The sequence below is a fragment of the Anarrhichthys ocellatus genome, unplaced genomic scaffold (genome assembly GCF_004355925.1).
Source record: "Anarrhichthys ocellatus isolate YVR2014 unplaced genomic scaffold, GSC_Weel_1.0 scaffold35, whole genome shotgun sequence".
Taxonomy (NCBI): Eukaryota; Metazoa; Chordata; class Actinopteri; order Perciformes; family Anarhichadidae; genus Anarrhichthys; species Anarrhichthys ocellatus.
This window is the reverse complement of record NW_022280065.1, coordinates 1,399,555-1,411,382: the sequence shown is the minus strand read 5'-3', so window position 1 is coordinate 1,411,382 and position 11,828 is coordinate 1,399,555. Positions and strand designations below refer to the sequence as shown.

At 39.9% G+C, this 11,828-nt stretch overlaps 1 protein-coding gene across 1 annotated transcript in view; it reads left to right on the top strand.

The window, feature by feature from the left end:
• The first annotated feature begins 6,104 nt into the window (after positions 1 to 6,104).
• cratb (carnitine O-acetyltransferase b) overlaps positions 6,105 to 11,828 on the top strand; it is an 11,249-nt gene continuing 5,525 nt past the window's right edge. Inside the window, exons 1-7 of the mRNA XM_031866525.1 lie at positions 6,105 to 6,468; positions 6,823 to 7,047; positions 7,756 to 7,874; positions 8,491 to 8,544; positions 9,720 to 9,885; positions 11,075 to 11,249; positions 11,611 to 11,701. Of these exons, the coding sequence (XP_031722385.1) occupies positions 6,418 to 6,468; positions 6,823 to 7,047; positions 7,756 to 7,874; positions 8,491 to 8,544; positions 9,720 to 9,885; positions 11,075 to 11,249; positions 11,611 to 11,701 (881 nt within the window). The 5' untranslated portion in view covers positions 6,105 to 6,417. The remainder of the gene's footprint in view (positions 6,469 to 6,822; positions 7,048 to 7,755; positions 7,875 to 8,490; positions 8,545 to 9,719; positions 9,886 to 11,074; positions 11,250 to 11,610; positions 11,702 to 11,828) is intronic.

The following is an 11,828-nucleotide window of genomic DNA, read 5'->3' as shown; positions in this document are numbered from 1 at the left end:
AAATGACGATAATTATGAGTTCAAAGTAATAGAAAAGGGTTTGATATAGCACCCCTTAGTTTGTTGAAGCATCTGCAGAAATGTTGCAGACTTCAGGGGAGACAAAACAGTTGAGAAGGAAACCACAACGACAAGAAGCCAGCTCCTTCCTCCTTTCTTTTTTTTAGTGTTGTCTGTCTACCTGACATCACATGCTTGATTCTGTGGATGCATGCAAAGAACCACACTATTATTTACAGTCATTCAGTCTCAGCAGCCTCGACTCAAACAACAAACAAATCTCACTGGAGTTAAAGGTCATATTACGACTTTCTGTTTTTTTATTTCATGAATCCAGTCCCTGTTTGAGGGGGAGTGGGAGAGGAGCTCCTATGTAATAAAGGGAGCCAAGCAGAAATAATCTTTGTCTGTCCTTTCTTACCAGCTTGTGGTGATGAACCTTGACTGTATTTATGTATTTTAAAATTGTATTGAAAATTATATTGATTTTTTTTTCCATGTAAGAGTTAAACAGCTGGTAATTTCCTCTCAGTCTGCCTGAGTTTCCGACTGCTTCCTTGTTCCCTCGGACCAATTCAGCTGTTTTTGTTGAGTCAGCCCTCCCTTCCACTCAGACAATTCTCTCTTTGTATCTTCTAGGCCGTTTGGTTTGTTAGACTGGATCCTTGGCAAACAGTTGAACACGCTGACCCTCCAATGCATGACTGAGTGTTACTGTCTGCATGCCGCCATCTCTTAGTTTGATGTGGGTGAAATGGAAAGAGAAAGAAGTGTTCCAGAAAGATGTGACATAACTTAATGGTGGTCTAAAAAAACGACAGTTTGACAGTCATACTGAGAGAATTGGAGGCAATTTAAGGCTTCTTGTTTCGTCTAACAGAAACTCACGGTCACACTGCATGTTTTTGCTGACTTCCTCTTTCAATCTATTTCACTTCCTCTAAACGTGGGACGGAGATCGACACGAGGAAGTAACGCAGTGTACACTTTTAAATCTCTAAATGCGACTCAGACACTAAACCATCTGTTTTCAAAGACTTGACTAGCCCACACAAGAATGAAAGAGAAACTGTTTGGTGAATTTCTCCAGCTGTAGATTTCCCTGTTACTGTGACCTCTAATGAAGTAAACTATCATTTATTTATGAGCAAAGTCCGCTTCAGCTGCAGCGAATGACCACTTTGCGACAGTGATTCTCTGACCACCTGTCGCTCTCTCGTTGATGCCCTTCAGACTGTTTAACGTCAGGCCTCCTTCCCTCCCCCCATCTGAACTCACGTCATCATGTCACAGAGGGTGGTAACCTGCCTGCTCCTCGTCTTCCTCTTCCTTTATTTTCCTCTTCATGTGTATGCCTTTTATCTTGGACTATCTCTCCATCGAATGCGCCCTATGTTGGTTTGATTCAGACTCTGGAAACAAAAAATATGGCATTTTTTTCTTGTTTGATTTTTAAGAGTGGGTCTGATATGTTGGTCACAATCTTATTTATTAATTTATGTTAGATTCTTTTAGTTTTACTGTGTTCTAAGCAATACCTTGCATGCATTTGAATGGATTTTAATATTGTCTTCTTCAACTATAAAAGCATAAATTGGGGGTCAGTCTTATTTAAATATCGCTCTGAACCGAAAAGACACTTTAACATCCAGCGTTACTAAACAAGCAATATTTAACCTGTGAAGAAGTGTGGTCAAATATTGATACAGATATGAACTTCCTGCTAATGACAACTTCCCTCTTATTCTCCTACTCTTCCAGTTTCTGTCTCTTGACCGGGGCCTCTGCTGTCCTGCTGTGTTAGTTACGTTAATCGGGTTCATGGAGGGCGGATTAGCCTCCTGTGCCTTACCATGATTCGCCGGGCCTCGCTAATGCAGTGCTATTATCTGCACTCCTCTGCAGACAGCTGCTGTCAAGGTGAAGCAGCGGTAACTCGAATAATGTGTGCAGTTTGGTGTCTGGTCGTTTCAGGCTTCAACCAGATCATGTCTGCACCTCTGGGTGTGTTTACTACGGTGCACATCTCTGCTGTTCTTATAAGACACACGGTGGATTTCCTGCTGAGTCTGTTTACACCACGCTGACATTGGAGTACACAAACTCCACGCAAACATCCGTCAGGCCAGGCAAAGACGACGGAGCCTCATTCTCCTTTGCAGCACTAGCTCTAAACAAACTCATTTTCTGTCCCTGAATAACAAATAAGTTAGTGCACAAAGTGTTCAGACAGTGAATACTCTACAGAGGGAGTATTTATGCCGTGCTAAGCCTCACGCTGTCAGTTAAAATTTAACTGACAGAGAACAAACATCTCACGGAGTCTCTTCAGCGCCTCAAAGCTGTGTGTACATTTGACCATGCAGGCACATGTCAGAGAAATCAGTTGCTACATGAAATATACTACTATTTGCACTTATCAGAGGCAAAAGGGGACATTTTGATTCTGACATGTTATTTATTTTACTTCCTGCAATTCTTTTTTTGTTTCTAAGATCGTTCATTGTATAATCGATGTTGAATGTTTGTTTGAAACAGCTTGCTAACTTGGTGGCCATATTTTCCTTTCACTTTCCTTAGTCATTGATAAATAATAGGCTTGCTTGAACTCAAGTTGCCCCTAGCTGTTTAAACATTCTTTATGCCATTTTGCCTTCAATCAATAGATGACAGTAGAGACACTCCGAGCTGCCTCTACGCACTACAGAATATAAACACTAAACATACAATGATGTAGAACTTTATTTCCAAATGGTACATGTGAGGGTATTAATAGAAGCATTTATACCTCTCGTGAGTGGATGGCAGAGGTTTTCCTTGTACAGTATCCTCTGCTGAGCCAGTGGTTTTGTAAAACAACCAAGTTTGCGTCACACAAGGCAAGAAATAGAAGATCTGCAGTGATTTAAACAAATAAAAAAAACGTCAAAGTAAAATAATCCTCTCTTTACTCATGTTTACAGGGAAAGGTGTGTTTCAACGAGGACCAGCTGGAGCAGGTGTGTGAGTACCCATCAGAGACCTCCATGCTGGCATGTACCCCCTTCTTTCACGACCTGTCGAGGATGGAGAGGCTGCAGGGAGAGGAGGTGCAAGAGGAGGAAGCTGAAGTGGAGGGAGGAGCGATTGTCTCCAAAAGCACAAGGAACATGGGGATTGCGACGGGAGGGGGTCTAAGAGTGGGTCAGTGTCACCCCCTTCTCAAGAAACACAACGTGTAATGAGTGAGATTATGGGTTCACATTGTTTTGGCCATTCATGATGTCTCACTGTGAAACAATCCGTAGGTTTGGACTTTACTCCGGCTAAGATGGCGTTTTATTTTCACTGTGTTGAACTTTCCTTAAATAATATGTTGGCAATATTGTACTGTATGACTTTACTATTGTGAGCAAATCCCAAGAAAAGACAAAAATCAACAATTTATTATTGTATTTCTTGTGAAGCCAAAGTCTGATTTAGCTTATTCCTCTGCACCATAGCGCTCTTTATAAACACATAAATGAGCCTCGGTGTTGTTCTGCGTGACATGTTCTTTCATTATGAGGAACAAGGGCATTGTAGTTTTATTTTGAGCCAATCCCACATGTCATATATACTCAAATACTAAATGTCACTTAGCATGTTTTTTTAGCTTGCATGCTCACGTAACAATACGTTCACAGCTTATTCAATAGAGGTGTTTATACCATTGACTCCTGTCTCAAAGCTGCTCAATAGCCTCCTCCATTTTAGACTCTGAGGCTCTCTGTTTCCATAAAAGCCAGGCGGACGTCACTGTTAAGAGAGCTTAGTTTTTGTCTTTTCATGGGGATGTATCGACAATAAGAAACATCTATTTACGCCAGCCTTCAGTAAAACAAACTCACCAATTTTCAGAGTTTTTTCCAAATGGTAGCGGGTTAGCAGTGTTGGCAAACTCAGCATTGTGAAGAAATAAATTCTAAAAAAAACAATATTGGTTTTAAACACAGCAAAATAAATTTTTTTGGACAGTGAATGGAATTGTTCGGTTGCATTTATGGTCCTCAAAAAGCCATACATGTCACTGTTGGTGAATGGGAAGAAGTCAGCTCCAAATATCAAGTGGAATAGAAATCCTAGAGTCACATTTCTTACCTTCCATCTCCGTCTCTCTGTCTTCCAGATGAGTCTTGCCCTCGGTAGAAGCCAGTCACCTCCGCCAAAATTGCCCATTTGACAAGATCACCAACACTCTGTTGAATATATTACATGATTTTTACTGTGTTTTGTTTAATCCGAATTGTTGAAGTGAGTGTTTGTAATCCTTGTGGTGTTTTGTTTTGATCTAGTATCAGAATGAACGAGTATCGTGGAAGAAATGAACATGACAGTTTGATTTCGTGAACATAATTGTGATTACTGGGGAAAATATTTCACCTGGTTTTATTTTCAGGGAAATTGAGGGGCAATTGTGAATGTATGGTACATATGATAAAAGACCCTCAGGTGTGCTCTGCCGGGCACTAAACGATCACTTGTCTATGTAATATAAAGATACAATTTTATTTTTTAGTTAATATATTTGATAGTTTCTTTCATGTTGATTACCTTCTATATTGAAATCTGCCTCAGCACAGAAGAGTGATGTTTATATCATCTGGTTTCATGTGCCTGCTGGATTTGCCCATACAGATGATATGAAGATCAGTTTATAGAGATATTTGATTTTTGTTGCCTGAAGCCTTTTTGGAAAAACATTCTTCTCAGTGGGTGTTGGCCGTTGCAGGAACAAGGGTGGTGCAATGTGTGCAGGGCAAGTTTTAGAGGTCTGTGTCTTTTGTGGGGTTTACGTGAGCATTGTTGTTCATAATGACAACTCGTAACAGTTCAGCTAATGTGTATGAATACAAATAAAGGCATTATTTTGTTATTTCTTTTGTCATGTGGAAGTGGAGAGAGCCGTGTGAGTGAAAGTCCCCGAGAAGAAGTCGTGTTTAGTTGAAAACATAAGCAGTTGACAGATTAACTTCATCATATTACAGCTGCTATCTGACTTTTGGCTGTACTACATTTATGATACAATATAAACTCAGTGTTCCTTGTTTGTAAGTAAATATTTTAATTGGTGAAAGAAGATACTAATTCTGTGCAAATTATTTTTTTTTCTATGTTGGTTAAAGAAGCTGGCTTCAAGAGAATAAATCTAATACATATCACTGACAATAGTTTTGTGTCCTCTTTTATTTGTTAATGGTACCATGTACAGAAAGTGAACTGTTCCTCAGCTTTTTGTCCCTTTGATAAATGATTTCGGTGAAAATATTCTAAATGTACAAAATATACTGAAATAAGAAGTTCATTCTTGATCTTGGAAACAAGCTTTTTAAAGCAATCTCACCACAATGTTCTCAGTAGCCGTTAAATTGTATCACATGATCTTCCTCCAGATTCCCAGTTGTCCTGGAAAAGACATTAAAATTCCTATTTTTTTAATATATTTGTTTGAAATAAGCAAATTGCAAAATTAAAAGAAATCTCATATGAAAACAGTAAAAACAATGTGTTTAAAACAAACCTAATTTAATGGAAAAATAGAAACTGTTAAAACCAAGTGATGACTGGTTTATGTTTGAAAGGGAATCCTGGAATATCTTTTACACGCTTCACGCCCGTAACTACATCCTACTTAAGTATTGTTTATGGATATGTATACTGTATTGTGCATTGTTCTCGTTATGATGTTCCTTTAAAAATGTTGACAGTATGGAATTTTTTTGTAGTTTTACTCTATTTCGACAGAGATGAATGGCGAAAATCAGGCTAACTCAGGCTATTTGTCACCACTTCTCTGTTGATTAATTAAAAAGCATATATAATACATATAAAAGTACAACAGTCACGGGAGAGGGAGTATTTTTCCTTGTAATACCTGAAGTACATTTTCCTGCCTGTACTTTTACCATCGGATCAGAATACTTCCTCAACCATTGTGTTATTGTGGGAAATGGAGTCACAAGTAAACTGTATTCATCATGAGCTGTAACAGCGACACCCTGCGGTGAGACGCGGTATTGCACACGACGTTCGGCGGCTCGGTGACGTAGCTGTTTACGGAAACATTTTTTACGTCAACACGTGTGCGGGCTTGTAGCGTAAAGTCAGTCCAGTACGTGAATGTTTGCACGCTCGCAGTTTGAGGGGATTAAACAAAAGACGACGGGGATCGATTTTAACCGCGTGCACTGATGTTTTCAAACTAAAAGCCGTCGAGCGACTACGACTCCCATCTACGTCCACCATGAAGAAGAAGTAGTAGGAGGGCCCTGTTGTTCTTCTGTATTCTGACGCACAGATACTTTTTGCAATAAGTTTACAGAATATATATATAACGCCAAAAAGCGGATCGCTGTATCACATATGCGACACGTAGTGGATTTCTGACTGTAAGGAAACATGATTTTGAGGAAAATCCAACCAGGAACCTGCAGAGCATGGCTGTCTCGGGTGAGCTGTTTTCCGATAAAGAGTGTTAAATGTTGACATGTTATATTCCTTCTTACGGTGCGTTTGTTTAATGCAACGGCGCTGTCAAGCGAATAAGAGGCAGCTGGTCATGTTTCCTCAAGTCATGTCTTCCACACTTCCTATTTTGATACGCCCTTATTGTCAAACTTTCCTGGAAGGCATTGCATTGTGCTGACATGCAGAGTTACTGTACCAGCACCGTGGTTACACTACATGAACTATAAGTCCTAAATCTGAGGAGTTTGCAGGGCAATAAATACATATTTACTATATTTATTTCCCTCAGTTTTCCCGGAAACCCTTTTTAAACTGCTCCCTCTCCTCTCCTTCCAGGTCTTGCTGAGGCCGGAGCTGTGCTTCTTCTCCTCTGTGCCCCCACAGCCAGTGCCGCCTCTGATCCAGACCCTGAAGGACTACCTGAGCTCCCTGGAGCCCCTGCTGCCCCCGGAGGAGCTCCGCCACACCCGCAGGATGGTGCAGGAGTTCGGCAGTCCGGGTGGCCTCGGTGCACAGCTGCAGAAGGGGCTGGAGAAGAGAGCCAGGCACACCAACAACTGGGTCCGTGTCTCGGTGTGGGAAGTGGGACAGGTGTTAGAGTGATATGGGCGTGTGTTTAAAGCACGGGTAGAGCTGATGTGGTGTGTTTTAAGGAGTCATGGGTGGTAGAACAGCAAAGGCCAAAGCAGTGCTGCAAAAAAGCGAAAACTACCTTCTTTTCACTTCTTGTTAAACTCAGTCTCCAAATTAATTTGAGGTGTTGTGCTGATGAGGTATTGGACAAAGCAAAGTGGCTTCAACAGAAAAATCCAAATTCCCAACATGAACTATGTGTACAAGAAAAGCTGCACAATCCTACATTTGTCATTTCAGTGTTGACTGTCACAACCGTGATTTGAGAACACAGATTTCGGGTGTCAACGACTTTTTTTTCTGTAGTTAACACAAACATTTTTACTGCAAAGTTTATTCTAAACAAAGATACATTTATATCGCAGTTTTTCAAAACAAAAGTTACAAAGCACATCACAGTAAAAGCATTCAGCAAAAAGTAAGACAGGAGGGAATGTACTGGAAAACGGTTGAACAATATCTTTTTAAATAATAAAATACTGTCGGCACCTGGATCCTGATCTGCATTAAAATACACATTTTATATATTCTTTTTATTCAAGTAAGTCCAGTAATTTATGAGAAATTGTAGTTTTCGTGGAACCCTTTTGACAGTTTACTCTTTGTACAAATTGACTATCAACCCTGTGTGTGTAGATCTCACCCTGGTGGGTGCAGTGGGCGTACCTGGAGAGCAGACAGCCGCTGCCTGTGCACTCGAACCCGGCCATCTCTCTGCCCAGGAGAGATTATAACGACTGGAGGAGCCAGCTAGTGTGAGTCGACAACATAAACACACTGCAGCAGCACAGTCGGTAAAACATCTGGAGAAGAAATAACCCAGGAAAATGTGTAAAAATAGCCAATGCTTTACTCATTGATAAGCACTCGATTGTAATAGAGCCTTCATCGATCTGCAGGTTTTCATAATCAATAAATTGATTCGTCAATAAAGTCCCTTAACAGCTAGTTCAGCAGTTAGTTAAACACACGGTAGTTCAGCCCAAGCAGACAAAAGCAATGTGTTTATTGCAGTGCTGCGTCTTTGTTTCCAGTGGAAACACTTGGCCAGGATGTTGCCCTTAAACGTGACGTAGATACACACCATGGATGTGTACAGAGAACTGGATACAGCGTCGGAGGCGGCGCCCTGTTCGCTCCTATGAAAGTTGCTCATAAATGAAGGAAAAAATAAGTTAAACTTCTGAATCTATAATTTGGATTATGGCTGGGTTCCAAATCACCTCCATTTCCTTTTTCCTTCTACTACATACTGCAGCTGCCCTTACAAAGTGCATACTGCTGCATGCGATATGTGTTCAACTGCAGTTACTCCGTGACAACATGGCGATCGACTGTGTTGCGTAACAAAACATGTTTGTCTCCACTTAGGTTTGCATCCAAACTGATAGCAGCAGTTCTGGACTTCAAGGCCAAAATCAAAACGTAAGTTTGACTCGCACATTAATAAATCAGTTAATCTTTCTCACGTTATAAGAACAGTGGTGGATAAAGTAGTCCGATCTTTAACTTCAGTAACACCACAGTGTAAAAGTATTCTTAACAAGTAAAATGCATGCTTATCAGCAAATGTAAATCAATAACAGTATTTGCTACGCTAACTGGCCCCTTTCATGTGTTTTGCATTTTTTTTAGGATTTGTATCACTTGTGTATGAATATGAAAGCAGCATTTTTGTTCTAGTCAGTTGAGCTGATTTAACCACTTTATTATTTTATTTAAATGTCTTTAAAAGTTTTAAAGGAATTTCTGTCTATAAATGAGTCACAAAGCAGTATTTTGCAGTGCAGTAAGAAGGTTTCAGTGTGTTTTTAAATTTAAATCAACTTGTTTTTTTTACTTTTTAAGAGAAAATGCAACTTCAAGGACTCAGTTTCAGACTAAAGTCACTTGATAGGGGGGAGGTTTTGTTAACTGAACAATGCATCGTGTTTTTTGAAGCTCATGTGTTTTTTTTTTTTTTATATGAAAAGTAATCTGCACAACATAGAAAGTAACTGCAAATGTCAGTATTCATATAAAGTACCCAAACTACTTAAATACAGTCCTTGAGTAAATGTACTTAGTTACAGATAACAAGCAGTTCTACTTCATACTGACCTAACTACAACCCACATTTAATGGTGTACAGATCACCTTTGTATTTCTCTGTAGGGGTGAATACAGTGAGTATTAGTATTAAAAGCAAATGATACCAGCCGTCAATAATTACCTGCTACAGTTGGTTATTAATATAAACTTTTGTCAACCATGCTACAGTAACTTTTGAATCTGTTGTGTCACGGTCATTTTCACTAGTTTCTATTTTAGTGCTTGATCCTTTAGCCTGGCTGGCATCTAAATATGTGTCTAAATATATTTGCCCAAAGTGTCTAACAGTGTCTGTGCAAAGCCAACAGCTTTGTTGTATTTTTGTGTGTTTTTCTTTCCAGTCTCTCCCTCCACATGCACACACAACGCAATCTGAATGTAACTAACAACATTTACTCAAGTGCTTGAAAATAGTTTTTTTCTCCACTCGGTTTATTTGACAGCTCTAGCTCTACCTATATAGAAATATATTAACATCTAGACTCATGTGTCTGCACTCTCTCCGTCAGCGGGCAGCTGCCGGTGGAGAACGTGCGAGGGAAGCCTCTGTGCATGGAGCTCTACCCGCTCCTCTTCTCCTCCTGCAGGATCCCCGGCCCCAAACACGACTACATCGCCCACCACGGCCGCTCCCGGCGCTCGCCGACTCACATCACAGTCGTCAGGAACTACCAGGTGGGATTTGTTGACACCAGATGACACTGTTGGATTTATATTTTCTCTTTTCCTTGTTGCTGACTCATTTATTACCCTTTTGAGATCGCAAACTTCATCACATCGCAGGCATGTTGAGACTTGTGCAGTCACACCTGTTTTTTTTTGTTGTTTTTTTACGTTGCTGCCCGCTTGTAAGATTTCATAAGAACCTAAACCAATTAGAAATACACAGATCCCTCTAAGCAGGAGTCACGTGACACAGAAGAAGCTCTTTTATTGGACAGAGTTTTGGCAGCAGTTCAGAGAGAAGAGTTCTTATAACTCAAGATGAGCCTCATAGACTTATGTGCTCTTCATGTTTCTTTCACCTTCTCTTCACATTAGATAAAACTATTACAAAAATAATAGTCTAATAAATCTGCAAATCGTTTGATCGATATAGGGTTATAAATAGTGCAAGTAAAGGAGTGCAGCAAATATTTGAAATGTTGAAATCACAGAAATTCTTTGGCATTTACTATAAGTGACTAAGACAATTCATTGATTATCAAAATAGTTGCAAATTGACCAAGTAGGGCTTTAACTAACAATCGTTTAAATTAATTTATCTTACGATTTCATTCCCCAAATAATCGACTAATCATCTGTTCTGTAAAATAGTGAACGCCACAAACATAATTTCCCAAAACCCAAATTGGGGTAATAAAAATACTATGTTTTGTCCAAAAACCTGAAATATTTGCTATTATATGGAATAATAAACCGAAAACAATTCATATTTTAGAAGCCAGAACCATTGAATTTTGGCATTTTCGTTTAAAATTTGACTTAAAGAATTAATCGATTATCAAAATCAATGCTGATAGATTTTCTGCTGATCGACTTAAGAATCAATACTAGTTGTTGGAGCTCTAAGTGCAGTCTGTGTTCACAGCATTGCTGCACATGTCAGTGTGGTTGGGGTTTGTGAAAGACAAAAGCCCCAGAGGTTAAATTAATCGGTACAAAAATACTAACTCACACACACACACACACACACATTCTGTATCTTGTAAAGCAAATAAACACTAAACACAACATTGTGTGGAGGCCTGTTTAGTTCAGGTGAAACCAAACCAACATAGGAAGCGTCGCCCCTCGAGCACTTCTCATCAAATCTCGTACAGAGCACAGACGTGACAAAGATGGCCTCCTCTTTTTCTGCTAGTTCTTCCAGCTGGAGGTTTACAACAGCAACGGCTCCCGGATGACGGAGAGTCAGATCCACAGCCAGCTGCTGAGGATCAGGGCTCAGTCCTGGAAGACGGACAAAGAGCCGATGGGCATCCTGACCAGCGAGCACCGCCACACCTGGGGAGAGGCCTACAACCGGCTGCTGAGAGGTAAATCACAGGACGGCATGCACTACAACGCTACATATTTATATTAATACTGTTATAATTTCTATGTGTTACAAATCATTCAACATCTTCTTCCAAAGTGTTCCATTTAATTTCATCGCACTATTGTAATCAAATAGCAGTGAAACCTGCTTGAGAAAGGACGTCATGAAAATGTTGGTAAAACCATAAATGTAGTTAAGCTTGTATGTTTTTACATTTATTAATTTGTCAAACTGGCTTTATTGTGTGCAAGCGCAATATTAATTGTAAATACAGTAAGAGATATGGCACTACATTTGATCAGGTTTTGTTTTGTTTTTTTAAATACTCAGAGTTCCTGTTTCTCCTTTTTGTGACTCAGATAAACTAAACAAGGAATCGGTGCGGCTGATAGAGACGGGACTTTTCTCCTTGTGTCTGGATTCTCCGGTCATGAGGATATCGGATGAAAAGTATGCACACACTCACACAAACAACCTGCTGTAACTCTCTCTCTCCGTCCTCTGTCTTGTAAGCCACTTTCAGGTGTTTCTGTGTGTGTGTGTGTGTGTGTGTGTGTGTGTGTGTGTGTGTGTGTGT